Below are 27,950 nucleotides of genomic sequence, written 5' to 3'. Positions count from 1 at the left end.
GGCCCGAGACCCAGGAACCGGGAGTGAAAACCAGTTCATCGTTCTGCTGCCCCGCCAGACTCGATTCATGGCTGTGGAGACTGCGAGATCCGGATACCCGGTTGCTTCGAACGCATGTTCGGTCTCAGCTGCAAAGCAGATGTCTCTACGCCGACTAGAGGCTTGATTCAAGTCATGCCTAGCTAGTAGGGGAATTCTGCAACGCCAACCTGCAGGCTTCTTACATATACTCGTCTTCGTCGATCGAAAAATCTGGTCTTAGACGAGGAATTGAAGATTTCGATGAACACTGGATCCCCTGGCGATCGATGCTTGATGCAGCCGAGGCTCCACTTTGCACATTGAACTTGATGGGGCCTGAACTTGGAGACCTAAGGAGTTCGGTTGATTGGAGGAATTAAGGCAAAGCAACGGATGATGCGTGCCAGGCTTGTTGTGAGCTGCAAAGCTTTTGGTTCTTTGTGTGCTGCATGTCGACAGGAATACCGAAGTGTCAACCATGACAAAACTAGAGAAATGAGCAACGATCCGAGAATCTAAACGGCAGGAGCACTGTTCATCGAAATCAAGCTATATAAAGCTCTCTGCTTATACGGCTACTAGAGATACTTACAAGCTTCACCACCAGCTCAAACCTTAAAGTAACCCGGCTGCAACTTCCAAAAGACGCCCTCAGGATCATACCTCTCTCGAATCTCCGCCAACCTGGCCCTATTCTCCGCGCCATACCCGGCGTAGACCTCCTGCCCGGCACCAGCATAATTCTGATAGATGAACGGGTGGAAGAGTCCCCGCTCCTTTGCTTGCTCTGCTACCTGGCTCATGATCCTATGCGCGAGTTCTGTAAGTCTTTCATCATCAGCAGCATCGTAGTAACCAAAGTTGATGCTAAAAACTATTATTGGTTAGTACTTCTCCTTGCCAGCATGCGGAGCGAGGGGGTGCATACAGAACAAGGGCCCGTCTTCAGGGCGAATCCCAAGCGCGTTTCCCCCGTTCCTGGCAAACAGGCCAATTTCATGCTTCGTGAGGAGTTGCAGGTTGGTAGACAACAGCAGATTTGGAATCGTCGTGTACGGATGGATGTTCGAGAGGAAGATATCAAACACATCAGAGATCAACTCTGCGTCGACTTTGAGCGTTGCGGTTCTCCATATATTCCTGTCTATTTTTAGCCAGGCCAGAGGTTAACTAAACAGACAGTTGACCACTTACCGTTTGTCGCGGAGCCCATCATTCTGCCCCTCGATCTCGTTGACAAAGTCACTCATATTCCCCCGCCTCACCGTCGAATGAACCTTCGGCAACGCGGTGATATTCCTAAACACCGCAGGACTGGCATCAGGCCCGCTATACATCGTCGTCATTCCGGAGAAATAGCCAAACAAGTTGGGCACCCAGGAAAGGAACATGAACGCGTGCGCGCCCGCGTCAGTCTGCTTTTCGTCCGCGAGCGCCACAAACTCGCGAATCGCATCTTTGGAGTCCGTTGCGAAGCCGAGCACCCCTAGTGCCTTGAAAACATTCCTGTTCGCTCGACTGAGTAGTGAGTGGGCGCTCCATCGCCACGGATCCTGCAGTCCCAGCGCAGCGAGTCTCGATTCGAGGTCTTTCAATATCCAGACGGTCGTCCCGCCTAGCAAGGTCCCCTGCCGGAACGTCTCGAAGTCGAAGCGGGTGACGATTCCGAAATTATTACCGCCGCCGCGAAGCGCGAAGAACAGGTCTGGAGACGAGGTTTTGTTGACGTTTGCGATCGTTCCGTTAGCCAGCACGAGCTCGTAGTTTCGCACGTTGTCGAGCGCCCATCCATGCCGGCGAGAGAGGAATGACATTCCGCCTGTAGTAGAGATCCTCAGCCATGTATTCTGTCTGATCTCACCAGAGAAGAATGGATATGCGGCGTACCTCCCAATGTAAACCCCGAAACACCAACACTCTCCGTCCGTCCGCCAATAACCATGAGCCCCCTCTGCTCCAACACAGCATACACCTCTTTCCATCGCAGTCCCGCACCAAGACCCACAGTCGACTCATCTTCCGAGATCGTGATGCTCTTCAATCGGCTCGTGTCAATCACCAATCCACCTTGGATACTCGATACCCCGGCATGGTTTCCGTGCCCGCCGCTCCTGACAGAGAACGGGCACTGATACTCCTTGACGACCTGCACGGCGCGCGATACATCTCCTGCTGATTCAGGGTACACAACGCAGAGCGGCGTCAGCTCCTGCTGCTGCACGACAAAGTATCGTGGAGTCAGATCTGTCGGGTCGTCGGTGGGAGCTTCTTCGAGCGCCGCGCACTGTGACACAGAAACGTCAGCGCTTAAAACTGTGTTGTAAGTCATGCTACCGAGGACTTACAGCTTGCTGACAGCCAGCAGCCGTTGAATTCGCGACTGCGATCGGCAGGTCGAATTGGAGCGGCTCTTGCACTTGCACTTGCGCCTGGGCAACTTGCGCCCTCACGACCCCAGGCCCGCTGGCGAGGAGGGCGAGGACCGAGAGTGTAGCCGTTCCCAGCATCGCTAAGTTGTACCGCACCACGAAATGATTTCAGGTCTTTCGGTCGGGGAGAGAGAAAATTCTGGGGAATGTTTGAGGTGCGCTCTGAGTTGGGGAAATAGGTGATGGAGATCACCAAGCCAAGCGAGCTAGATGGGTAGCTGAACGCCGCCGTTGGGGAATGGGGCTGGATCCTCTTTCAGCTGAGACTTAGGCTCTTTCACGTTTGCTTGGGCCTGCGAGCTGGTTACTCCATTCAGCCTTTGGGCTTAGTGCTTACTTCCTGTCCTCCGCGTTTTAGCCGACTCCTCCACTGAGGTTCTTGGGTTGGCAACTTAAGTGAGATGCATGGGCTGCACGAGGCTATGAGCGGCATTTAAGCTAGTGCTTAGGAGGAGTATTGGCGAGCAGACTTCTAGGCGTGTGTTACCTATTACTCGGGTACATGAGGCACTTTTATCAACAGCCGGCTGTGCCTGGGCTGTTCAAATGCACGGTGGAGAGTTGCTGGAACTGAATGTCTGGGTTCACTGGCATGACGCGAGGGTTGGCGGAGGGCATTTCACTAATTGTTGTCCTAGGTGTTAGCGACTAGGCGGGTACCTACTACCAACTTTATAACGAATACCCGGGCCAATGATTTGCTCAGAAGACCTGTTAGTACCGACTCAAGGTCAAGCCCCTTCTATGCTGAAAAAAGATAACTTCAACCCGTCAATGTGACAATGTCGGTCCGCTCGAAGGCATGCCACCGACTCAGATATATCTCACCACAAAAGTCTCTGGCTGAATTGCTGCATGGGTGGTAGAACGAGCAAGACAAGGCACTGACTGCTGGACTATCCTAACAAGCATTGTCACCGTCGCCTCCAGAACGGCAGTCTCATGTCATGTACCCGCTCAACGAAGCGGCCTTGGACTGTGAGCACAAAGTACAGCTTAGTGTGGCCTCGCCACGTTATCCAGTTCCATCATTGAATTTGCATCATGGCCTGGAGCGGGTATACACCAACCTTCAGGTGTGAATGAAAAGTACGACGGCGAGCCTGCTCTTGTTGATAACGACTACAAGGCGTCGTCGACCATGCTACCCGAATCGCGTCGAGCCGGACTTTGCACTGTGATTTCGCGGGTCATCAAGCCGGTAAAGAGAGCTCTGTCGACTTGCACCATGTCACTGGAAGAGGCTACTGGCTCTAGAGCGTGACGGGCACGAGATTGCGCATGGCTCGGGAGATATGCTTGTCACCCTCAACCTTCGCAAGACGTCCGGCGTAGATCGCATAGTGCGCCATTCTCTCTCAGTCTGGGTTCCTTAGAGAACAGTTCTTCCGGCGTGGTGTGTAGGAAGTGATTGCGTCTCTCGGTGCCAAATACTAGGAGTCGCACCCAGAGCTCATCTCGAATCAAGTCATCAATCATCAAACAAGTATAAGCATGGCGAGCGTAGCAGAGACAGAGGATGATTCATCCATAGTAAGCTTTTTGATGAGCATTTAGCAGAAAAGTGCGTGCTGTGCCATGTTAGCGTCAGGTTCAGTGGTTGATTTCCGGGGGGTGCTTGGAGCTAGCAGCCAGGTGGCTTATGGCAAGGTTTGCTGGTTTTAACGAAGCAGCAGCCTACGCGCAGGAGACGAAGTGCAAATAAACAGCAGTAGATGTGTTCAGCGAGCAAAAGGAGCATCCCCCGTGCTGTCTGGTCGGCTGCCCGATGCTGCATAAGCACCTACGTCACGTAAGCAATGCACCCTTATCCATTCCCCTCCACAAAGAATTGCACCAACTTTTCCTCCCACCTTCTCCAGCATGGGCATCCCATCCCAGTCCACTCCTACTCTCGAAGAACTCCCAATCCGACCATCCGGCCTCCGCTGGCATGACAACTTCATAACACCCGAGCACGAGGCGCGCCTCATCGCCCTCTTCCGAGACGAGCTCGTCTGGCCCGACCGCACCGGTCGCATCTCCCTCCACTATGGCTACACCTTCGACTACAAGACCTTCGGCATAGACCCCGACATCCCGTTCAAGGAGTTTCCTCCCTGGCTGCAGCCTCTCATCCCGACGACCGAATCTCGCCCGCCCGATCAAGTCTGCCTGCAATACTACCCCCCGGGCGCGGGGATCCCCCCACACGTCGACGCGCATCGCGCGTGGGATCAGCTGTATGCGCTGTCGCTGGGTGCGCCGGTATTGATGAGATTGCGGAATGGAAACGATAAGGAGGAGAAGGTTGATATTGATTTGAGTCCGCGGAGCATGATGCAGTTTACGGGGGAGTCGAGGCTGCATTGGACGCATGGGATTGCGAAGCGCAAGAATGATACCATGCCCGATGGGAGGCTGAGGCCCAGGGGGGATCGCTGGAGTATTACCTATCGCTGGGCGAGGGAGGGCGATTGTGAGTGTGGTGATGTGGGGTTGTGTGATACTGCGCAGGCGAGGTTGGGTGTTGAGAAGGAGAAGCGGTCGGTGTTGGCGTTGGCTGCTGCGAAGGCTGAGTTGAAGGAAGGGGGTGTTGCGGAAGTTGTTTCATGAAGGTAGTGCTGTCTTTGCGGACGCCACCTACCCGACACCCGACTGCAGCTGGATGCCATGCGACCGGTCGAGCTCGACATGAGGGGTCATTTGCCAATCAGGGCCCGAGTGATGCTGTCTTCGGCGGTTTCTCAGTCCCTATGGCTATGCTGCCACAAACCTACAGTCCGTCGCTCGATGTGACTTGTACCATTTCGATGTGTGGCCGCTGCAGCTATGTTTTCAACAACACCCTTGGTATCCGATAAGAGCTCACGGCTGCCTCGCGCATTTACTACTATCGCAACAGAGATGAGCGACGGCTGCTGATCCTCCTGGTACTGGTCACACTGGGCGTATGTTTCTGAAGCACTGCAAATGCTCTGAACATGTTATACTGGCTCAAGCCACAACTCTCTCCCACTCGACCTCACTAGGCTCCTTCCAATAATCCGTTCCACTCAATACAAAACCCATCTTCTCCAGAACCCGACCACTCCGAACATTCTCCCTCTCTGTCTCTGCAATAAACCTCCTCACTCCCCGCTCACTCACAGCCCACTGCATCACCGCATCGGCAGCCTTCCTGGCAACCCCCTTCCCCCAATACTCCTGCGCAACCCCATACCGCACCTCCACCATCTCCTCCCACGGCGGCAACACCAGATCCTCAGGCGTCCGATCCGGCATACTCGTCGTCGTCGCATCTCTCATCCCCGCATATCCCACCCACGCAACCCTCCCCAACACCCCAGTCTCCTTTCCAAACAGCCTCCCAAACTCCTCCCCTTCAAGCAGTCTAACACCCTTCCCTCCAGTAGATCCTATCTCCCTCCCAGCCTTTGAAAAATCCTCTGTAGGGTTGTCAACCACACCAACCGCAAAATCCCCCATTCCTCTCTTCAACCAACACCGCTCGACATCCCTTGTCTGGATCACCTGCCGCGTCTCCTCGTCACTCCATCTTCTTGCGGGGAAATGCGGACCGAAGGCCATAGTGCAGAAATCCGGATTTGCATGCACGCCGCTGTACATCTTCCTGTACGCTTGGATATCGATCGCGATCGGCGTTGGGAGGAGGATAAGCGTGGAGGATAGGAGGGCGAATGGCTCGAAGTTGGAGATTTCTGGGGTTGAGTCGGTCATTTTCGGATTTGTAGTTTTTATGGTCTGGATTCTTTTTTTTCTTGTCTTTGTCGTTGTCTTGTGAAGGAACAGGTGTCAGGGTGTAATATATGTTCAGCCCGATGGAGCCCTACCTAGGTCGGGGACTACTTGGGGATGTGCGAAACGAAACCGCGGAACAGCAGGTTCTGTTCCTTTCGCTGTGGGTACTCTGAATGTTCCCGTGGACTACACATCTTAAGAACTCGAGTAATATTTGAACATGCCTAGGGATACATAATGATCGCGGTTGATGGTGCCTTGTTGAGTCGTTCGCGTGGGCTACGACAGCTACAGAGGAGGCCTACCCAAGGCTTGATTCGAGTGTATGTAACGTGGCTTTCCAAGTCGGTGTGGCAATTTGGATATTTGCTAGCTTATTCGATGAAGCGTTCAAAACTTTACAGACATTTTAAGAGCCTCTGTGTTCGAATGGTGAACACGTTGTTGCTGCTTAGGGCTGTGGCGACAAATATATATCTTTCCTCGAGCAAATCCAAGGACCACCTGAATGGTTGTTATTAGATATCTCTGCCCTTCGACGACGCGAATACTCTCTAGACTCATCACCAGATGAGATTTACATCTAAATCTAGAGCTTCTTTGGCGTGGTGCTGCTTCCTCAACCTCCTCTACACCCCTTCAACGGTTCAACCTCAAGCAGAATCCATGTCCAGACTCAGAATCAGCTCAGCCTCGCCCTGACTCGAGCACAACCGCTACACCAAAGCAAGCTAGAATCCCCCCTCCAAGAAGCTTAGCGCAGTGCCCTAGCCCATGGCCAACCCCACCTGGACCCATCAATTCATCCGCGCCGGCTTAGCCTTGGATAGCTTCAGCTCAGCTCAGCCCAGCCCAGCTCCAGTTTCTTTTCCTCTCTTCCTTCTTCCTTCCAATTCTTCACCATCTCTACCTCTCACACCCTCAACACATCCCATATCACCATCCCACCAGCACCAGCAATGACAGAACCGCCCCTCGTCCTCGTAACCGGCGGCACAGGCTTCCTCGCAAAATGGGTCCTTGCCTACCTCCTCCAATCCCCAGAGAACTACCGCGTGCGCACAACCCTCCGCACGCCCTCCCGCAAAGACGAAATCACATCCTCCCTCCTCGCCGCCGGGATCTCCCCCGAAAGAATCTCCTCCCTCTCGATCGTCACGACAGACCTCAACAGCAACGAAGGCTGGGCCGACGCCCTGCAGAACGTAACATTCGTACAGCACATCGCATCACCCTTCCCGAACGCGCCACCGAAGAACGAAGACGATCTCCTTAACCCCGCAATCGAGGGGACGAGGCGGGTGCTCCGGTTTGCGAAGGACGCGCGGGTGAAGAGGGTTGTTGTGACGAGTTCGTCGGCGGCGGTGCAGTATGGGCTTGCGAATCGGGATAAGAGGAGATTCACAGAGGAGGACTGGACGGATTTATCTGGGCCGAAGGAGAGGGTTAGTCTTTATGCGCGGAGTAAGACGCTTGCGGAGAAAGCGGCGTGGGAGTTTATGGAGAGGGAGGGCGAGGGTAAAGACAGCGGGATGGAGCTGAGTGTTGTGAATCCCGTGATGATCTTTGGGCCTGCGCTGGGGAAGGAAGACGGGACGAGTCTGCATGCGATTACGGAGCTGATGGAGGGGACGGCGCCGGGGATTCCGCGGCTGCAGTTTAACATCGTGGATGTGAGGGATTGCGCGCGGTTGCATCTGCTTGTGATGACGGAGCGGCAGGCGGCCGGGGAGCGGTTCCTGTGTATTGGGGAGGGGTCGTTGTGGATGGGGGAGTTGGCGCGCTTGTTGAAGAGAAATCTGGGAGAGAAGGCGAGTAAAGTGCCGAGTTTGGGGCTGCCGGATTTCGCGGTGCGGCTTGTGGCGCTGGTGATGCCGATTGCGAGGTTGATCTTGCAGGATTTGGGGATTGAGAGGGAGCCGGTTGCGGAGAAGGCGAGGGATGTGCTGGGCTGGAAGTGGGAGTATACGACTGAGCAGGCGGTGATGGCGTCGGTGGAGAGTTTGGAGAGGTATGGCCATTGATATGAGGTATAGCTTGGTAGTGTATAATGTTTATTCCTTGATTGAACAGTAGGCTATGCAGAGTAGATCCTCCTCTTTGAGACTATGCTGGCATCACAGCGCAGCGGTTAGCCCTCAATACCCTCAAAGCAAGATGAGCTCCCCCTCTAAACCAATCCAGCAAAACAGACAGACCGCTGCAGGTAGACCAATTGGCTCTACGCTGCATGCTGTGCCACGTCCGCCTGCATTTACTCCGTCCTCCGTACTCCGTACAACAACGTCACCTCACCTCAGACAAGGCTTTGTCTAGACTTTGTCTCTTCAATCTTCCACAAATAGACCCCGTAAACCCGGCCTTCGGTCTAAATAAAGCTTGAAAGAAGCACCATAAATACTTTTGACGGTTTACGCAACAACGACAAAGCCAGCTCCCTGTCAAGCTTTGTTATCTTCCCCGGCCCGGTGGCAACGACTGCTTGCAGCCCGTCTGAAACGCGATCCCCACAGGGCGCAAAGGACCTGTCGATCGGCATGTGAAACCGCTGCCACGCTTCGCTGGAGCCTGGTCGGCTGGATTTGAAACACGGGTCGTTACCTACGTGGTAGCGATTGTCGGTGATTTTCAATTTCCACGGTTCACTTTTCAGCTCAGGGGGTTGTCTGACTTGAGGTAGCTTGCTGTGTCGCTCTCTCAGGGACTGTGAGACTCTACAGTATTCGTATTCTTCTTGAGATTATTCAATATAATAACTAGTCATTAAATACATCTGGGTATATACTCTATGCGCATGCCATGCAGTAGGTAGAGATCATCGCTGTAGTCTGTACATCCCGTGAAATGGTAAAAAAAATGAAAAAATCGGAGATCATCTCATCTCATCTCGTCTCGTCTCAACTCATCGCCAACACCCGCTTCTCATGCTGTAGATGTAGATCATCATCAAACCAACCACCCTCTATGCACCATCAACATCAACTCCAACCCGAAAAACTCCACACCAAATCTAATTCCCCCAGTTCGACCCCGGCCTCGCAATCCGACTAACCCTCCTCCCCCCAACACCAGGGGTATACCCAACGCGCTCCTCAAGCCAAGAGCTCTGCATGCGCACAACCTGCCCCGGGGTAAAATGCGTCAAGCAAACATCATCGGTATAATCCATGAAGTTGTGAATCGGGTCGGACCCAGGGATACTGGCGGGATTGCTAGTCTCGTTGCGGCCCGTGCAGGTATCGCGGAAGCGAGGGCAGCCAAAGGCCGCGAAGGCCTCGGCGGGCGTATCGTGGATGTAGTCGCCGGCGCCGAAGCAGCCGGGGTTTTCGATGGTGAGGTCGTCGGTGCCTGGTTGGAAGGTGTGGAAGAGGTTGAGCCAGTGGCCGACTTCGTGGACGGCGGTGATGCCCAGGTCGTAGGGGGCGATGCCGCCGGGGAGGGTGTTGGGGTCGCAGACGACGCCGTCGAGGAGGAAGTCCCGGGGGGTGACGTCGTCGGGGAAGGTTCTGTTTCAGTTAGTAGGTATACTTTGGAGATCAAATAGAAGGGGATGAGGGACGCACGCATAACCGAGGATTCCGCCGCCGATGGTGCCGAAGTAGAGGTTCAGGGCTGTGTAGTCGCCGCGACGCAGGGTGCTCTTGATCTCGTACTCCTCCGGGGTGCCGTCCAAGATAGCAGTCCACTGGTTGTTGTGTGTGTAGGAGACGTTGACGAGGTTGAAGGAGAAGCCCGTGCCGATGTAGTTCTCATTCAGGACGTCGATCTGCTGGGTGATTTGCTTGGGGAGGGCGGTGGTGTTGTAGTGGGTGGCGTTGTTAGCGATGATATGCACGTAGGTGTCGATAGTGACGTCGAAGACATCACGGGTGATGGCACGGGCAGCGTCGCGGTCTTCCTTGTCCTGGAAGTACTTGTGGTGGGCCTTGACGTTGGCCGTAGGAGGGCGAGTGCCGCATCGTGCGGAGACGAGGGCAGTCAAGCCGAGGAGGACAGGAAGAACGCGCATGGTGGTGGTTTAGTAGAGAAAGAGAGAGAGAACCTTGGTGGAATCAAAGGCAACCGATGCAGGGCCAACGGGCTTTTATGTGCAGATTCAGCCCCCGGGCCCGGTCCATTATTCGGCAGGTCCTTGATGTCGATTGTGATACGGGTCTGCTGTCGATCAGGGCAAAAGCTGCTGATAGGAGCTGCAGTCGCCTCGACCCGCCACAGATCCGTCGCCAAGCGCCCAATTTGTGGCAGAGATGAATTTCAGGATCGTCTATTTTTGGGGGGCCGGCCACCGATCAATCATCAATCAGGGTGCTGTGCTGCTGGCCAGCAGCTGTCCCCGCATCGCTTGCTTTTGCTATTGGAGTAGCACTGCCTGATTGCCGCTCTTAGCCCGAGCCAATACGGAAGATGGAGTTAAGCAGTTGCACCGAAGGAATCGCAGGGCTGTGCTGATACGAGACTTCAGCTTCAATATCGTGACTTGCATTGCAGCGAAGCCGATGAATCGCTCTCTATTACTGCATTGCATCGCTGCTTGCGCAGTTGTCCCGTGAATAGTCCGTACTCCGCTGACCCCGTATACGCAAGCCTCTTATTTCTTTTGCTGGTCTGCAGATCCAGCCCCGCGGGCCGACCTGCAGCTGCAATCGCCCATGCCCATGGTCCTACGGCAATTTTGGCCTTTCCTGAATCCTTGATGGTCTGACTTGACTGATGATGATGAGGAGGCTGAAGTGAAGGGAGCCTGCATTATTTCTGCGACTCTGCCTTGCGGGCTCTCCACTTGCAGGCTTAGAGGTCCACTTCCTTGGAGAGCGTTGGGGGCTAGTTTAAACATCCTAAGCTTGTTAGCTTGGCGGCCTCATTGCTTCGCTTGAGTTTGTTTCGATGCCTTTGTTTTTGTCTTTGATGGTTGACAAAGAAGCCGATGTCACGGTCGTACTCTCGACAAGCTAAGAATACCTCGCTGGTCTCTTTCACCGAACAAAGAGCAGAAAGCTGGCGATGAATGAGCGGATCGACTTGCGGGCAAGAAGTCAAAGTCAAAGCCAAAGCCAAAGAAGGCAGCTCCCCCAGCGCACCTGCAACACCCCACCTCCATCAATCCCCGACACACACCGACAAGAAACAAGCCATCACTAATCACCACAATCAATAGTCCATAACTAATCAATATCCATGGGCGAAAGAATGGAACCACCCTCAGCCGCACCCCCAACAACAGCAACGACAATCTCCACAACCAACGCCAATCCTGCCAACAACGGGGCCAAAATCAATAGCACCCCAACTCTGATCCCGATCGGCACGCACCGCCTCTCTGCCTGTCTTTCCGGTCCCTCTGTCTCTGCCTCTGCCTCTGATTCTCGCTCATCTGAAAATCCCTCAGAAGATGCCGACCCTTCGCCCCTCATCGTAATAATCCCCGGCTCTGGCGACGTCGCGTCATCCTACGTCGCCGTCGAGCGCCTCCTCCGCCCATACGCAAGCATCCTCCTATACGATCGCTCGGGGCTCGGAAAAAGCGAAAAGGATCCCGATGTCAGCTCCAACTCCGAGACTAGGTCTAGCTCTGGGACGGCGGAACCAACCGCCGTGCGCGCAGCAAGGCAGCTACATGCTCTCCTCTCAGCCCTAAATCTCACCCCCTCCACCACCACCAGCACTAACCATGACAAGAAAGAAACTGCGGGTTTGATCCTCCTAGCACACTCCTACGGCGGGATCATCGCGCGCGAATTCTACCATCTCTACCCGGATCTCGTGAGCGGGATGGTCCTGGTTGATTCGTCGACTGAGCGCGCAAGCGAGTTCTTCTCCATCCCCGATGCGAACATCGCTGCCGTATTAGGCGATTTGAATTTCGCTCGAGTTACAGGGTTGAGAACCGAGAGCGTCCTTTCAGACGCCGAGTGGCGCGTTCGCGCAAAGGATATCTACGCCGGGATTGAGATGGGAGGCGCGCAGAGGGAATCTTCGGCGTTAGAGGAGGTTTGCGAGACGCTTAAGGCGAAAAGGCAGATTGGGGAGTGTATTCTGGGCGAGAAGCCGCTGGTTGTGATTCAGGCGAATACGGTTAGGGATTATGAACGGGTTTATGAGGCTGGTGTTGAGGCGGGGAATGGGAGTGGGGAGCAGCGGAGGGGGTTTCGGGAGTTGTTGGATCGGTGGGAGGGGATTTCGAGTATGTTGCAACAGGAGTTATTGGGGCTGTCGAGGGTGAGCAGGTTTGTTAGGCTGAGGGATTGCGGGCATAATGTGCATATCTTGAGGCCGGATGTTGTTGTGAGGGAGGTTAGGTGGGTGGTTGAGAGGGTTTTGGAGGAGAAGAGGAAGGGCTCTGCAAGCTTGTAGGGCCATTTATTTGCATGGTGCTGCTTTTCGCTAACTAGGTCTGTTTCTACTTCGCAGTCTAAAGGTGATACTACTAGTGCCTGCCGCGGTTGAGCTTGTTGACCTCCTTTGCGTGCTTGTAGACGAGCTGTTTGGCTTCGGCGCTGTAGGGGCCAGTTAGCAGATACCTAAACAATGGGCGCGAGGACATACTCGTCAAGGTAGATAGTAAACCCATCGTCATGGTTCCTTCCATACGAATACCCCGAGAAGCCATACTGCCAGTACATATCGGGCATCTTCTCCTTCAGACTGATCTTCTGCCAGCCACCCACAGCCTCCAGCCGGGTGATGTTCGAGACCGTGCCGAGGTTATTCCACCGTCCTTCAGGCGTGAGCCATCCTATAGCAGTTAGCAAGAAACAATCTCCAGGAATCGCTGTAGTCATACCATATTCCTCATGAACAACAGGCTTCCCAACCCTCCGTCCAACCCTCGCATGGTCCACAATCCAGCGATCCGTCCACTCAACCGTCTTCGTCCACCAATCCGGGTAAGAATGAAACACGCCGAAATCGATATTCCGCAGTTTCAGCTCCGTGTCGAAATCACCTCCGTCGGAGCCGTTGTACGCCCAGTCGTCGGAGTCGTAGTTGAATCCCCCCTCTCCTCCCCAAGTGACCAGGTGATGGGGATCGAGTTTCTTGATATAGGTGCTCATCTCGTCAATCCATGAAGTGAGGAGCTCGGGATCGCAGCCTGCCGGGCTCCGGGGGAGATTCCGCACACCGTCGGCGCCACAGCGAGGCTCGTTGCCGAGCTCCCAAGCGAAGATCTCGGGGGCGTTGCGGTAGCGGGTGACGATTTCCTTGACGTAGCGCTTATACGCCTTTTTGATCTGGGGGAGGCGGTAGAACTAGACATTGTTAGCATCGTCTCACAGTAGGTCCTACGCTAGAATGGCAAGAAAGCTCTTACGTCGTCGTGATACTGCCCGCCCAGGTTAACAGTATACACATCCATCCCCCCATAATCAGCCCAATTATTCGTCAGCGCAACAATAAGCTTGATCCCCGTCTTCCGTGCCGCATTGACGACTTTATCAAACGGCTTCAGGTCGATCGTCGACTTGCCATTGTCCCACCACTGGAAGACAATCTCTGTTGTACCGGCCCCCTCGCCGCCGTAATCCGGTAGGCCTCCTTCGATGTAGGTCACGTTCTTGTCGTTGAATCCCCATGTTCGGAAGACGTTGAGACCGGCCTTCTTTGCGGCTGCGAGGCCGAGCTCGACGTCTGTTTGGTTCTGCGATTGTTAGCCGTGCTTGAGCGGGGATGGCAGAGGGTGGTAAGAGGGACGGACATTGTTAAAGGGAAAATAATAGGCATTGCTTCCAGCAAAGTAGAAATCCTTCCCGTCGAGCTGGAATTTGTTTCCTTTGGTTGTTACGAAGCCGCGTTTTGCGAGGGCGGTGCCGGCCAGCAGGGCCAGGGAGAGGAGGTTTGGGAGCAGCATTGTGGGATTTCTAAACTCTGGGAGCTCGTCATTGCGTCCATGACGGCAGATTAACGAGATATTATACTTGCCCCATGAGAGCTTCCAAGCAGCGAGAATTGCCGACTGGAAATGAAAGCTATGGCTCCGGAGATACCCCCGCCTTGGCCGTTTTGTATGAAGAATCCCCCGCAATTGCTCCTGCGGGGGTGGAAATGAATGGACCAGATAGAGACATTATGACATGGTTAGTCTCCACACGATAAAGCTTGGAGGTAAATGCTTTGCCGCAGAATAAGGTACCTTCCTTATCCGTGCAGGAGAAGAGGATCTGATCACGCTAAGACGTATACGATGCGGACTGGATTCCGAAGACCTCCAGTAAGGTTGAGAACCTGGTCACATCATTCCCCGTAGATGGTCCTAGCTCTAGACTCGGTACTGCGCTTCTTTTGACCGGGCTCGTATAGCTCGCATTCGCCGTGAGCTTCCGTTGAAGGATTGGTCGGGGAGGCAGGTGATAAACGGTAGTTGTAGATACCAGCGAATCAACCAGGAAGACTATGGGCCAACACAGTGCTACTGCAGTAGCTACCCTTGAACCAGTAAAGCTGTTAGCGGAGTAGAAGTTGCGATATCCCTGGGCAGTCCTTTTTGAAGGATCTTCCAATAAAACAGCCCAACGTCGACTTCCTAGAACCTAGTGGACGTTGAGCAAGCCTCCAAAGCTTTGGCTCTTCATCCATTACCCCTACTAAAACATTCTTGAGATGCCACTTCAAATCCGACTGTCGCTGTATTCTTCCAAGGCTTGCAGTGCTTGGTCATCGACTGCCTTCAGCTAAGCAGACCTTGTACGTAGGCCGACCCCTAAGTATTAAATGTCGACGTACGAAGTTTCCGGTAAGTTAGATACAGAAGAACACCGAACCTACTGAGCTAGTGAGCAGATGAGTGAATCTCTTCCATCATTCTGCCTTCTTCCTATAGCATGTGGATATGGCACAAACACCCGTGGCCGCATACCCTCCCCCTATTACAGCAATAGACCCTGACTTAACCTGAAGCTACGTTTCCAAGACTGCAACCAACGGTGCTGGGAAAGACAGAAATGGCCTCACGCATCTAATTCCGAGCCAGCTTCTGTCCTCCGCCTCACGCACGTACCGGTGCATTATGGCGGCGAAACGGCGAAAAAATGTTGAACACATCGCAAATTGCTTCGCCCTGCCAGGAAGATGACACTGCTAGCGCTTTCCTGTTCCTTCGCTATAGTGAGCTCAGTTGAGTCCGGATACTGGAGCGAGAGTCTCGGCATCACCTTCGGCGTATCACGAGCCGGGTCGACGGTGGCGTAAAAGGATTTGTTGACCTTCTCTCCGGCTATGGCGAGGCCGGTCAATATATCGGATAGGCGGTTAAGGCCTGATGACATATAACGGCGTGCGTCATGGATCTGGAGACGACGAGGGGCATTTGCCATGGAGGTCGGCGTCAGTGATCTGGAGGCAGTGGTCTGGAGACTGGCATGGTTGACGGGCGACAAGGCGGGTTGAACTGGATTGAAAGACAACATCAGCATGGAGGATCCCGCTCGGTGGTGTATGAAGGGAAAAGCGAAGCAGGTTTCAACCATTGCCGCAGACAACTCGTATCTCACTTAAGCCAGGTGTTGTTTGTTGGCCAGGACGAACGATAGCGCCGACGTCTTCTTCTGAAAAGCATTACCAGGCAAACTGATGATTGGTCCTGAGCAATCTAGGGAACAACAGTCATTAGGCTGTAAATAAACAGAAGAGCGATCATTGAAGGTCGGAGTCTCAGCAGAGGCAAGTCACCATGCAGCCGCCTGTAGCTCCGGCGTACGTCCATACTCTGCGCATGAGGTTGGCGAATATCAACGCTGGCAGAAGTCTATTATTACTAGCAGGATATTGGGGTCAGCTCAAATGCTACGCAAGGCAGCTACCAATAATATCCGATATAATATGCACTACCCCATGGCATCTCTGAATGCTTGGACCGAGATCTATAGCGCGGCGTAGCTGCAGCAAGTCAGACCAAAAGCACGCAATATATGCTATTTTATGGGACAAGCCCTTTAGCCTAATCATGAAGTCTTACAGACTAGCATTATACAAACTACCGGGGTATGCAGGGAGTCTAAAAGGAGCTGGTGCTGCAATGACCTCGAGGGATACAGAGGAAGACCATCTAGAATACCGAGACAGCGAGGCTAGCAGGTACGGATCCTTATCTGCGTTAGAGCTCTATAGAATAGTCGAATGAAGTCACGTTTTGCTACAAGCACTTGAATAATATGTAGGGTTCGTCCGACAATCTAGTCAAGTAGGGTATGCTGCTGCTACATATGCCAAAACCATTTAAGTCTTGCGATGCCTAGAGTAGAACAGTGTGCATGACGATTGTTCGTGTAGGTATGTTGTAATATCGAGAAACAATAAAGGAGACTATACTAGAATGAAGAAGGAATTGATTACTAGATAATCGCCTTGTTTAGCCTTTGGTAAATGTAGCAACAATACTCGGAAATATATATCCTTGTCTGACTGTACATCATGCCTCCTCTGGAAGATGGTTTAATTTAAGATCTGAAAATCAGATCCCGTGTAGGTAAAAGTGCATTAATATTTTCCCAGCGTTGAAGTTCAGCCTTCCGGACCCTGTAAGGCTCAAAATGTGTACAAAGCTCTGCACCCAGCGATCGCGGATAAGCTGCTAAGTAGTGAGCAGCAACGAAGAGATACGTGGTCAAGACTCGCAAATCCGACTCACTGAAAGGGTCCCTTACCGTGACCTCAGTCCCTTAATAGAAGTGCAAGTCCGTGCTGACCACACTGATTCCGTCACGGTCAAGTCTGCCCCTATGACCAACACCTCGCCCAGCAAGCATAGGTATGGAGATGGGATCACCCATATGATTTCCCGGACCCCGACCGACGATAGCCAGCACCTAGCAAATCTCTCAGATGCTCAGTGCTACGTAGTTGTCCTGAGTTCACTCGTCCAGACAGTGGACGCGCTACACTACGCTGCCACGCGGAGAATAACGATCTACAAAACTAGCAAGCAGGAGCAATTAACAACGCAAATCGCAAACCGGCCACGTGGATGTCCTTGTTGTGAACACATGGCTCGTAGCGTCTTCTACGGAGTACACTTTCTAGTCTAGTCGACGTTAGTCCTGCGCTAATTAGCATAGAAAAGCGACAGAAGCCTGGAACTCGAAGATGAAAGGCATCGTTGAAGTTAAACACACACCCACATAGTTGATAATTCACAGGCTCAATAAGCTACCTAAAGTTCATTTCCCTAAAGCGGTATAGAATGGACGAGGAGGATCCATTCCGATATCGGCAGCCATCGACATCGGTAGAAGTCCGAGCTGCACAGCAGTCAGGAATGAACTCATGGAATGAATGGATCCGTTGCTTAATCTCCGCTGATCCCGATCTCAGCTTAGTCTTACTGCCCCGTATGCTGTTCTGGGATCCAATGAGGTACTGTCTTTCGTCTATTGAGAGAGCGGGTTGTTTCTGTCGAGTGTAGCACAGTAGACTTAGAGAGAGGACTTCAACCAAAGTTTCTTTACTTGTGTATCTGCGTGCTCAGGGTTTCTTCTTAATCCTGTTCTTTTAACCCTATGTCTTCATGCACCAATGCTTCGTTTCCACGAAGACAAAACAGGATCGAACGCACTCCTACCAACCTAGACTAATAATGCGGCCACAACCCCCGACTGGCAATCTCAACAACATGCCCATCCAGATCCTCAAAGTAGATACTCCGTCCCCCGCGCTCCCAAGTCACCGAGCTCGTGATCTTGACACCCTTACCCCCAAGATACGACTCCCAAGCGCCTACGTCCTGGCTACGTGACACCGCGAAACAGAAATGCTGCTTTAGACTTTCCTTCCTGTTACCATTGCTCCCACCTTCACCCTTACCCTCAGCCTCACCCTCACCAGAAGCTAGCTGCGACAAGAACGGAGATAATTGCGACATGACGCCCTCCGTCGGCCCATGCCCGGGTATCACACCCCTCCCACCCGGAACAGCCGTATCATCCCCAGTCCTACCGAGTTCAAAAAGCAAGAGCGTTGTCGACGCCAGCGAGAAGCCAGCGATACGGGGCTGATATATCACCGTCAGCCACGTACGTGCGAAGCTTCCTCAGACAGAGTGGGATATTCAGCGTACCGTATCAAGGAATGGCCTTATGGCTAGCACGTCCGCGTAGAACCTCGATGACGCGCGGAGATCGCGGACGTAGATGCATGTTTCTAGGATATGCGAGAGGGGAGGCGGGGATGAGGTTGTCTCGTTTGTTGTTGTCACGGGCACCGAGGTTACAGGTCGGGATAGCCCAAGTGGGACTTTTCCGGATCTAGATCCTGATACTGATCCTGATCGTAAGCGAGCGGTGCTGGTGAGGCGATGTATTGAACGGAATAGGATGGAGGTCATGCTGGAGCTGTGGTTGAGTTGAGTTGGGGTTGAGGAAGGTCTGGAATGCGGGGTAACTAGCTGCAGGACTCGGATACGGTGCAGCACTACAGCTAGCTGGAAGGGAGGTGCTTTTACGGTTCCGATTCTTACATCGACGTCGACCGGAGGAGTTGATGGTATCTGGATAGAGTGAGGAAGTGATGGTTCTCTGACGAGTGGTGATATCATCCTTAGCTATGCGGGGTAATCGCCGGCGACAACTCCCGTCGGGAGGCACTGCCAAACTAGAGTGTACTTTCTCAACACACCAGTGAAACTCCGGTCCGTAAATATCTGGAAAAGTATCAGATTCTCTATCTATGATTCAACAAGACACCCACCCTGTCAACACAGTCGTCGCTGAGTAGCAACAAGTCGCGCCCTTCGCTACTCCGTATCGTAACTCAACCCACACCAGTCGATACATCAAAAAACAAAATTAAGGGGTATAGGAATAGAACCCTACACAGATCTCCCAATTCAAATCCCAATTCGATGCATCGCGTGGCCTGGAAGTGAAACACTCCCGCGGCATTCCCTCGGCCAGCCTATCCTGCCCCGTCACTTCGAAATCCCGCAGCCACTCGGCAATTACGCGCTTGGTGGGATTGGAACTTGCTGGATGAATGAATGAAAAAATGAAGAGACTCGCCGAATCTACCGGGTGAAGAACTTGGATAACCAGTAACGGCCTCTGTTGCAGTCATGTGCCCTGAGGCAATGCAGACCGATGCAGACGCCGGAATAGGATAGAGGAGCGCGCTGGGGCAGCGAGCAACAAAGTATACTCCGCAGACGACAGACAGACCTAACCTCGCTACCGAAGACTCGGGACGATGAGCGAATTTCTATGCATCTACTAACATCTCAAGTAGAGTAGCGAATATACTCCGAACTGAAAGTAGAGCAGTTTGCAATGGGATGATCAGACCACTCCACCATGATTGACGAGGATCTACTGGCACTGGTTAAGTTAATCACTCATACTCCGTATTCCAACGGGAGATCACGACATCGAGCCGGTTTGGTGTGGACGGCAGATGAGCACATCTGTCACTTGGTGTGAGGTCGGGGAGATCATGACGTGAGAACGGTTGGAGGCCGGGGGAAAGGAAGACAAGAAGAAGCAATCTGGCCGGATCAGGATATGGCTAGAAGTGGTAGAGATGGCTATATTCTACATGCAGCGATGTAGGTTGTGGTACCGAGTTGTGTTGTATAGCTGACCATCCAAGACGTAGGTGGTGACTCGTCAACCGGGAAGCAAAGGTAAAGCCAGTGCCGAGGCAACCATTGCGCCATCTCTACAGCCATACACCGAGACCAAAGGAGCGATAAGAAAACTAGGCAAGAGACGCGATACGGGGCTGATCCCCTCGACAGTCCCAGCGCCACGGTTGAGAAAATAGATATAGAATAAGGGGATCGCCTCAAGCCTCAAGGGCAGTGGCGTGGCGTAGCTACGGCTAGGAAAATCCCTGGGCAGGCGATCCAGTACCTGGCAGCCCCTGCATCTCCGCGGCCGGCCAACGGTCGGAGCCCAAGGAGCGTTAGGTCTGAACCAAACCAGAGAGTGAAGTCGAAGGGATGAAGAAGCGACATTCCATGGATAGACGACCCAGAGATAAGGTAGGAAAAAAGACCTCGGCAAGTCTGCAGAAACGTACATCGGGGGCTTTGATTCGGCGAGAATACCGAGGCGAGGTAACTCTATTCTATCCCCCTTAACCTTAGCCTTAGCTTTAGTCTAGGGGAAATCAAGTCAAATGAACCAGGGATTCATCCGAGTCTATACTAGTTAGTGAGACTGCCACGTCAGGGCATGGCAATCACGACTATCACACCCGATACCCCATCTAACAGCGCTGTCACAGCAGCAGCCAGTAGGGTATCTGCAGGGCAGAAGATCATCAGCGTCCTCGTGGTTGTGAAGCTGGAACACACTATGGGCGTTAGTGCAGTCTAGTTAACTTTGATTTGTGGGGTCGGCAGGTTGCGGTGATCAACTGGGGGGCTATGCTGCGAATGGAACTATCTCCGAGACGCTAGCTGGAGATCCTGATCCCCGGCGTGTTACGAGTCAGGATGGCTACTTAGTCTCTTGTTATGGCTAGAGAGAGGAGAATGCAGCAAAGTTTGATCCTGGTCCTGCAGGTGAAACGGATCCAGAAGGAGGGCAAGACGGGGTGAGGAGATGGGAGGGCGTGAGTGAGGAGAAGAGAAGAAAAGCCCATGCCGAGGGTATAGATAGTCTGGGTGCGGGGACCGAATACTCACTCTTTCTGACTGACAGAAGCGCTCCGAAAACGGCGGATGATTTACGGGTCAACCAGAAAGTCGAAACCAGAAAGCTCCGGTGCGCCGAAGCCCTAATCACCGCTTTTTGCCTCAGTACGTCATGGTTATTCATAGTAGACTCGTGGATGAAACTAGCGTGTTGCAATAGTATGTACATGAATTAATTTAACTTTATCTCCGTCGCTACTGCAAGCGACGTTACATGGCTGGGTATATTGGTGGAGCAAGAGGCTGCAGGTACTCCTCCAGGAAGTATGACTGCTGGGGGAAGACGGAGGTCGGAGAGGGCGGTTGGTATTCCCAGGACCCGTCCAGAAGGGGTGGAGGCAGGTCGGACATGACAAATTGATCTGAGTGGTCCTTGTTTTGGTCTGAGAATGATTGCGATGGGAGGTAGTGGACGCCGGAGTAGGCCATGTAATCTGGACGGTGGTCAACCATTGGACTCGGCGCTGAGAATGAACCGAAGTGTGACGAATATGAGACGGGGACTGGATGTGAGGCTGCGTATTCGGCGGCGTTGAAGTCTGGGGGAAAAAAGTATATCGATTGGCCGGCGTTGCTGGCGCGTTTTGACTCTTCCATGCCGTAGACTGCTGGCGTTATCGGTGTTGAAGGTGCCATCATATTGGTGAATGTGTGATGTTCCTCCTGGATTGGACTTGAGGGAAGGATGTATCGGTTGGAGGGTGAGGTGGACATCTCGTGGACGGAAACCGACGCCCGTGAGGTCTCGCTCTGGCCGTCGGAGTAGTCACTCTCCTCGGCCTTGCGCGATGGAAGTGGTCGTGGCTGTGATTGAAGGGTGTGGAATGTGGAAGATGACGGAACAGCCTGCGACTCGGACGGGCGCTTCTGCGCGTTCTTCTTTGCGCCGGAGAGACGCCTGCTGCCGTCGTACTTCTTGCGAGACGGCTTGGTGATGTGCCATTTCTTCAGTCGGCTGCGGAGTTGCGATTCACTGGGGTGGAAGTCGTGTGTCTGGACCAGCTTGATGACCTGCTTGAGCGGCCACTCCTCATCTTTGTACAGCTTGGTGATGAGGCTGCGCTTCGTTTCCCAGATGTCCGGGGAGATGGCGCTCTTCATTTTGTAGTGGGTGTGGTTGTGATAGTGTAGTGAGTGAGCGAGGGTGAAGAAAGAGATAACGGATGTAGGCGAGTCAAGCAGTTATAAGATTGACCAGCAGAGTAAGACAGCCAAGAAGAGGAGATGAATGGAGAAGCGGCTACTATTGAAGCTTCCCCATAGCAGGTAATATAAGTAATAACAGAATGATCTGAGCTAAGCTAAACCCATCGGCCGATCAGCTGTCGCCATCCATCCAAACCCAGACTCTGCCTGCAGAACCAGTTACCAGCCAGCAGCCTTATCCAGCCACGCAAAATAGCGCAGGTTTGGCGACATGGCAACGGCTGCTGCAAGTCGGCAGTGAAACAGGGGGCATATCTACCGATTTCCACTCAGACAAGCCCTGCACGTGGTGCTTGATGGGAGTGGCAATCATGTTGACCCATGGTTGACCCTCTTATCACATAATCCGTGCCCCAAATAGGTATAAGCATCGGTTCGACCCAGTTGATCTTTTTCGCCGGCTAGACTGAGATTGGAATAGGGACCGGTGCGGGATCCGCTGGCCTGCTGGTTGGTCGCCTAATCAGGGCACACCTCGGAGGCCACCTTCCAGAACCAGTTACCCTGATGCTTATCACGCCAACTTTATTGCCCTTGTGAATGGAACCACGAGGAGGAGGAGGGGGAGGAGAGGAGGAGTGAGGAGTGAGGACCGTGAGGGTTGCGGGTTGAAGGTTCCCGACAGGCTGGTTTTCGGCACCGAACCTCCTCCGAGTGCTGGAGTCTGCGGAGTTTTACTCTGTCACAGTGAATATTCTCTCATTCGCCATCAATCTCAATTAATGCCGCTCGGGCCGTGGTACTACTACAGTCCTCAAGCTAAGCTCTGCAGGTTCACCAAGTCATAGTAATGCCCCCTCCTCCGCAACAGCTCGCCATGGGTGCCCGATTCTGCAATGCGCCCGTTGGCCAGCACGTAGATCACGTCTGCCCGCTGGATCGTACTGAGCCGGTGCGCCACGGCCAACGTCGTTCGGCCCCGGGCTGCCGTATCCAGCGCCGTCTGCACAATGCTCTCACTCTCCGAGTCCAGCGCCGATGTCGCCTCGTCAAGCAGCAGGATCCGGGGATCTCGAAGCAGGGCTCGCGCGATGGCAATCCGCTGTTTCTGCCCGCCGGAGAGCATCCCTCCTTTGCTGCCGACTTCGGTGTTGAACCCTTGCCTAGAGAGGTCAGCACTTATCTCGTACAAGGATAGAGAAAACATACGGCAGCGAGATAACAAAGTCGTAGATATTCGCATCCTTGCACGCCGCAACCACCTGCTCCTCACTAACCTCCCCGTCCTCCATCCCCAGCAGAATATTCTCGCGAATACTCCCCTGAAACAACGCCGGCTCCTGCCCAACAAACGCCAGCCTCCGTCGATACGAACCCATTTCCAACCCGGTAATATCCCTCCCATCAACATAAATCCCGCCCGCAAGCGGCTCATAGAAGCGCTCCAACAACGCAATCGTCGTACTCTTCCCACACCCGCTCGCCCCCACAAACGCAACAAACTGGCCCGGCCGAATACTAAAGCTCAGACCCTGCAGGACGGGGATCTGGATCCTGGTGGGATATCGAAAGAAGACATTCCGGAATTCAATCATGCCTCTGATCGAGGACACGACCTCTCCGCCCGTGCGACCGTGGATTTTCGGGCGGCGCGCAAAGAGCGCTTTCAACTCGCCGGCTGCATGTTTCGCTTTGCTCATTCCCGGCGCGTAGGAGAAGACGCTGCCTGCGGCCTGCGCGCCGAAGATCACCTCGCTGAAGCACACGTAGAATTGGAAGATGCTGTATTCGTGTTTTCCGAGGAGCATGCCGCCGTACCAGAATCCGAGGGCCATGCAGAAGAACTGGAGGGCTTCGGAGCAGGCGTAGAGGTAGGAGGAGCGTAGGATCGATGGGATATCGTCGCGGACTTGCTTTTGGAGTTGAGTCTTGTACGAGTCGAGGATGACTTGCTCCATTGTGAGCGAGACGACGGTGCGGATTGCGGTGATGGCTTCGCTGACTTCGCTCGCGGACTTCTGGTAGACTGTTCGGCCGCGGGCCTGGAAGCGGGCGAGGATCCAGGTTCGGAGGAAGCCGCTGAGGAGGAGTAAGGGGACGGCGGAGGAGCAGACGAGGGCGAGTTTCCAGCCGAGGGCCATGGCGACGGTTAGCGAGCCGAAGAGGTTGACGGTGACGATGAGGAGGGTGCCGAGGGTTGCGCCGCTGATGCCGGCGAGGTTCTTGATGTCTGAGGCGAGGATGGTGGTGAGGGTTCCTGTGGTGTTGGATTCTTCGTCGAAGAAGGAGATGTCTTGTCCGAGGAGGACGCGGAAGGTTGCGCTGCGTGCCCGGTGGATGAGTCTCTCGGCGCTGAAGGCGAAGAGCATGCCTTGGGAGCCGAAGAGGAAGATTGTTACTAGACCAGTCATGAGGAACATGGATGCCCAGAAGTTCGTCTCGTGGCGTAGCCGGTCAGATTCGCTGATGGGGATGGAGATAGAGTTGACGGCTTTGGCGAGCAGGACTGACTGTGCTGGTTGCACGCATCCAGCGAAGATTGATAGGACCAGGCCGAGGCTCATGATGTATTTTTCTGGCTTGTTGAAGCTCGCGATGAACCTGATCAGCGTCCATAGTGAGAATCGTCTCCGGCGGGCGACAGCAGCTAATGTTGGCACCGTTCCTGAACTCTGACGCCTCCAGAGGGTGAGTGGCGAGTAGAGCGAGTCGGCAATGTAGTGCTCGAAATCGTCGTCGTCTTCAAACCACATTGTGCCGAGTTCCTTGCTGAATCCCAGTTCCTTCTCTAGCGGATCATGCTCATGCTCCCCGCTCTCCTTGATACTCTGTGCCTGCACAAGACTCGCATACACCCCAGCTTTCGCAAGCAGCTGGCCGTGCGTCCCCTGCTCGGCAATCTTCCCACCCATCATTACAACGATATTATGCGCCCCCTTGATTGTAGACAGCCGATGCGCAATAACAATCGTGGTCCGTCCCTCAGCCGCACGATCAAGAGCAGCCTGCACTAGCCCTTCACTCTTTGTATCAAGCGCTGAGGTGGCTTCATCCAGAAGCAAAATCTTCGGATTCTTCACAATCGCCCGTGCAATCGCAATCCGCTGCTTCTGGCCACCTGAAAGCGCCAGCGTGCCAATATTCGTCTCGTACCCGTCCGGCAGAGCCGTGATGAAGTCGTGCGCGTCCGCAATCCGCGCAGCCTGGTAGATCCGTGCTCGAATCTGTCCTTCATCCTCTTTCTCATATTCCGAGCCAATAAGCCCGTACTTGATATTCTCGAATATCGTCGCCGTGAACAACTGTGGCTCCTGACCCACAAGCGAGATCTGCTGCCTCAGCCACTGCAGATTTAGCGTCTCGATATCATGCCCGTCCAGGAGCACCGAGCCAGCAATAGGGTTATAGTACCGCTCAAGCAGCCCAATAATCGTACTTTTCCCTGAACCAGACGGTCCCACAAACGCCGTCGTCTTCCCAGCCGGAATGCTCAAATTAAACCGATCCATAACAACAACTTCCGGCCTAGACGGATACGCATGGCGAATATTCCTCAATTCAATCCCTCCAACCACATCCCCCAACCTCTTCCCCTCCCCCGACAGCGGATTCAGCGGCGACTCCCTCTCAATCGTCCCCAACACCTTCGTCGCAGCCGCAACCGCATCCGAGAAAGCCTGCAGATTCGGTGCCACGTTCCCCAGCGCATAACTCCCCAGGATAATCGCCATCATGATCGTCAAAATATCCCCGGGCTCAACATTGTCGGGATCCTGCACCAAAAACCTCGACCCCATCCACAACCCCAGCCCATAATTCAGATACATAATCCCCAGAATCCCCCCAATAACCACAGCAAACGTCATGGCCACAACGCGACCATACTTCTCCGCCCCACGCAGATGCCCCTCATACTTCCTCGCCAGCCCCTCCTGCGCCCCAAACGCGACTACCGTGCGAATCGACTCCAGCACATTATCCGCTACACTCCCCGAGCGCCCATAACACTCAATCGCCCGCTTACTATATATAACCGAGACAGTCGAGCCCACACCCATAATCCCCAGCAACGCACCCAGGGTACTCGTCGCAATCGCCGCAAGCCTCCAATACTTGACAAACGCAATCACGAACGCGGTCACGAAACTAGCCACCCCGGTAAGCACCAGCGAGGCCTTCTCGCTAACCCCGTCTTGGATCAGGGCCATGTCGCCGGAAATCCGGGTGGTGATTTCGCCGGCGCCGAGGGAGTCGAAGAAGGCAATGTTCTGCGTTAGGATGGCGCGCAGGTAGCGCACGCGGATGCGCTGGGTTATGGTGTTGCCGGTGTGCACGAAGGAGAATGTGGCGAAGCCGATGGTGAGGAATTCAGCTATTCCTAAGTAGATGAAGTAGAGGACGTTTTTTGTTAGGATGTCGTAGAAGTCGTCGTAGGGGAGGGTGTAGCTGGCGACGTCGCGGAAGGTGGAGGTGATGTTGCCGAAGAAGACCTGTTGTTTTGATTCAACGCTGGTGTTAGTATCTATTTACCCCAAGTTCATCGAATCCCGATGCCGATGCCCGTTCTTCCTGGGAAGAGAGGAGGAGAAAACATACAGTGAATAGCGGCAGCGCTGCCCCTCCCCCAATCGCACAGAGTCCTCCTAGAATCAAGAAGAACCAATCCCACCCCTGCGCATAGCTGTAGATCATGAAGTAGCCGACCTTCGGTGTAGGCATTTGGATCTGCTGCTCGAGGATGTCCTTTTGCATGTCCGACAGGAAGAGGAGGGAGCGGCGCGTCATGCGCACGGATTCGAGGGGGATTTCTTCGCGGTCGGTGGTATCATGGTTGTGGTTTGCGGTGAAGGTGCTGAGGGTGCTGTTCTGGCGGGGGCGTGGGGGGCGCATTTTGTTGTAGTATATTGTAGTATTGTCAGGGAGGTAGAGAGCGTAGCTAGTTGGGCATTATTCCTCGTTGTTGAGGTTGAGGTTGAAAGAGAGGTAGGGGTGCTATACACAATGCGATGCGATACTCCAACAAGAGGCTCAAAATTGAGTAAGGAAATCGCGTATAGCGTGTCAAGCTTGGGTATGTCGCTGGTACAATCGGAGACGCTTCCAGAATAGACCTAGAACGATGGCAGATTCCGCGCGACTCAAAGTCAAGTCAACTCAGGAGAGCAGGAAACTCCTAGCGCAAGACCGTGACTGCAACAGAGTCCTCTTCCGACTGACACTGGTGATCCCCGCAGGCAGCGAATGCCGGAGACTCATCTGTGGCAATAATGGCCCACAGGCACAGGACCAATGCCGACAGTATGGGGCTACGCCTCGGTGGGAGTTGATCGTGAAACAGACGTTAACTCGCCAGTGTCTGATCCTCCATCAGGTTACTGTCACATATCTGGATTATGCTCACCACTCACGATCATGTGCCGAATTATTTGGCAGCTTGTAGTAGGGAGTAAAATGAGGGCTTGCGGGCGGGAATGTGGATCCTCCTTACAGTGTAACTCTCACCAACACAACCCCATGCAAGAGCAATTACAGGGCTGCATGATGCACAATGGTGAAACCAGACCCTTCCACCGAGTTGTCATATCCCTCGATTTCGGCAGTTCAAAGCCTAGGTTCTCACCCGTGGGTCGATGTTTCAGGCTAAATCACTTACCGCTGCTTAAGGCTGCGAACAGGGCGCGGATCGACGTATCCATTTGCTTGAGCATTAAGGGGAGATTAGCTTGAATGTATTACTGTTGATGCGGCACTTCTGATACACCCGTTGAACCTTGTTTTTACTTATTGGGGTTGTCGCAGATTTGTTACAGAAAATCCCTTATCTAGAGACGCTGTTACAGATGCTCTATAACGGTAAGCAATGCGAAGAGATTGATCAATGTTTTAGATCCTACTTGAGATTAGATCTGTCGACTTCGACCTCCAAAGATCGACACTGACAGGCTAAGACTAGGCTAGTCTACGACGGGGCCATCAACTCCAGCCCTAAAACT

At 53.6% G+C, this 27,950-nt stretch overlaps 10 protein-coding genes across 10 annotated transcripts; 3 read left to right on the top strand and 7 right to left on the bottom strand.

Annotated features, from left to right (window-relative positions):
- Window positions 1–538: 538 nt before the first annotated feature.
- Window positions 539–2,796, bottom strand: BJY04DRAFT_191638 (FAD-binding oxidoreductase). Its single transcript, XM_073711667.1, has 5 exons — window positions 2,367–2,796; window positions 1,909–2,305; window positions 1,216–1,840; window positions 950–1,161; window positions 539–895 (listed from the first exon to the last, which is right to left on the bottom strand). The coding sequence occupies exons 1-5, from the start codon at window positions 2,526–2,528 to the stop codon at window positions 630–632; spliced, it is 1,662 nt and encodes a 553-aa protein (XP_073570150.1). The 5' UTR covers window positions 2,529–2,796; the 3' UTR covers window positions 539–629.
- Window positions 2,797–4,140: 1,344 nt separating this feature from the next.
- BJY04DRAFT_191636 (uncharacterized protein) lies at window positions 4,141–5,647 on the top strand. Its single transcript, XM_073711666.1, has 2 exons — window positions 4,141–4,242; window positions 4,313–5,647. The coding sequence occupies exons 1-2, from the start codon at window positions 4,166–4,168 to the stop codon at window positions 5,043–5,045; spliced, it is 810 nt and encodes a 269-aa protein (XP_073570149.1). The 5' UTR covers window positions 4,141–4,165; the 3' UTR covers window positions 5,046–5,647.
- Window positions 5,427–6,170, bottom strand: BJY04DRAFT_219328 (GNAT family N-acetyltransferase; the record flags this gene model as incomplete). The annotated part of the gene is made up of 1 exon (XM_073716561.1): window positions 5,427–6,170. The coding sequence occupies one exon, from the start codon at window positions 6,168–6,170 to the stop codon at window positions 5,427–5,429; it is 744 nt and encodes a 247-aa protein (XP_073570148.1).
- An 869-nt stretch (window positions 6,171–7,039) lies between these two features.
- On the top strand, window positions 7,040–8,239 carry BJY04DRAFT_191635 (uncharacterized protein). Its single transcript, XM_073711665.1, has one exon. It carries the CDS (start codon window positions 7,151–7,153, stop codon window positions 8,213–8,215), a length of 1,065 nt encoding a protein of 354 aa, XP_073570147.1. The 5' UTR covers window positions 7,040–7,150; the 3' UTR covers window positions 8,216–8,239.
- Window positions 8,240–8,912: 673 nt separating this feature from the next.
- BJY04DRAFT_191634 (zinc metalloprotease) lies at window positions 8,913–10,425 on the bottom strand. Its single transcript, XM_073711664.1, has 2 exons — window positions 9,755–10,425; window positions 8,913–9,697 (listed from the first exon to the last, which is right to left on the bottom strand). The coding sequence occupies exons 1-2, from the start codon at window positions 10,198–10,200 to the stop codon at window positions 9,202–9,204; spliced, it is 942 nt and encodes a 313-aa protein (XP_073570146.1). The 5' UTR covers window positions 10,201–10,425; the 3' UTR covers window positions 8,913–9,201.
- A 771-nt stretch (window positions 10,426–11,196) lies between these two features.
- Window positions 11,197–12,579, top strand: BJY04DRAFT_80339 (alpha/beta fold hydrolase). Its single transcript, XM_073721106.1, has one exon. The coding sequence runs from the start codon at window positions 11,367–11,369 to the stop codon at window positions 12,540–12,542; it is 1,176 nt and encodes a 391-aa protein (XP_073570145.1). The 5' UTR covers window positions 11,197–11,366; the 3' UTR covers window positions 12,543–12,579.
- A 36-nt stretch (window positions 12,580–12,615) lies between these two features.
- Window positions 12,616–14,037, bottom strand: BJY04DRAFT_219324 (glycoside hydrolase 5 family protein; the record flags this gene model as incomplete). Its single annotated transcript, XM_073716560.1, has 5 exons — window positions 12,616–12,685; window positions 12,735–12,924; window positions 12,973–13,438; window positions 13,501–13,827; window positions 13,885–14,037. The coding sequence occupies 5 exons, from the start codon at window positions 14,035–14,037 to the stop codon at window positions 12,616–12,618; spliced, it is 1,206 nt and encodes a 401-aa protein (XP_073570144.1).
- Window positions 14,038–17,637: 3,600 nt separating this feature from the next.
- BJY04DRAFT_191631 (Glyoxalase/Bleomycin resistance protein/Dihydroxybiphenyl dioxygenase) lies at window positions 17,638–18,686 on the bottom strand. Its single transcript, XM_073711663.1, has 2 exons — window positions 18,238–18,686; window positions 17,638–18,171 (listed from the first exon to the last, which is right to left on the bottom strand). Exons 1-2 carry the CDS (start codon window positions 18,502–18,504, stop codon window positions 17,752–17,754), a joined length of 687 nt encoding a protein of 228 aa, XP_073570143.1. The 5' UTR covers window positions 18,505–18,686; the 3' UTR covers window positions 17,638–17,751.
- Window positions 18,687–21,021: 2,335 nt separating this feature from the next.
- BJY04DRAFT_219322 (Clr5 domain-containing protein) lies at window positions 21,022–21,912 on the bottom strand (the record flags this gene model as incomplete). The annotated part of the gene is made up of 1 exon (XM_073716559.1): window positions 21,022–21,912. One exon carries the CDS (start codon window positions 21,910–21,912, stop codon window positions 21,022–21,024), a length of 891 nt encoding a protein of 296 aa, XP_073570142.1.
- Window positions 21,913–22,771: 859 nt separating this feature from the next.
- Window positions 22,772–26,709, bottom strand: BJY04DRAFT_228625 (P-loop containing nucleoside triphosphate hydrolase protein; the record flags this gene model as incomplete). Its single annotated transcript, XM_073718883.1, has 3 exons — window positions 22,772–23,120; window positions 23,167–26,447; window positions 26,554–26,709. The coding sequence occupies 3 exons, from the start codon at window positions 26,707–26,709 to the stop codon at window positions 22,772–22,774; spliced, it is 3,786 nt and encodes a 1,261-aa protein (XP_073570141.1).
- Between the last annotated feature and the right edge of the window lie 1,241 nt (window positions 26,710–27,950).

Source organism: Aspergillus karnatakaensis (assembly GCF_047715665.1).
Source record: "Aspergillus karnatakaensis strain CBS 102800 unplaced genomic scaffold BJY04scaffold_31, whole genome shotgun sequence".
Lineage (NCBI taxonomy): Eukaryota > Fungi > Ascomycota > Eurotiomycetes > Eurotiales > Aspergillaceae > Aspergillus > Aspergillus karnatakaensis.
The sequence above is the reverse complement of the archived record's forward strand: the minus strand, read 5'-3'. Positions and strand labels throughout refer to the sequence as shown.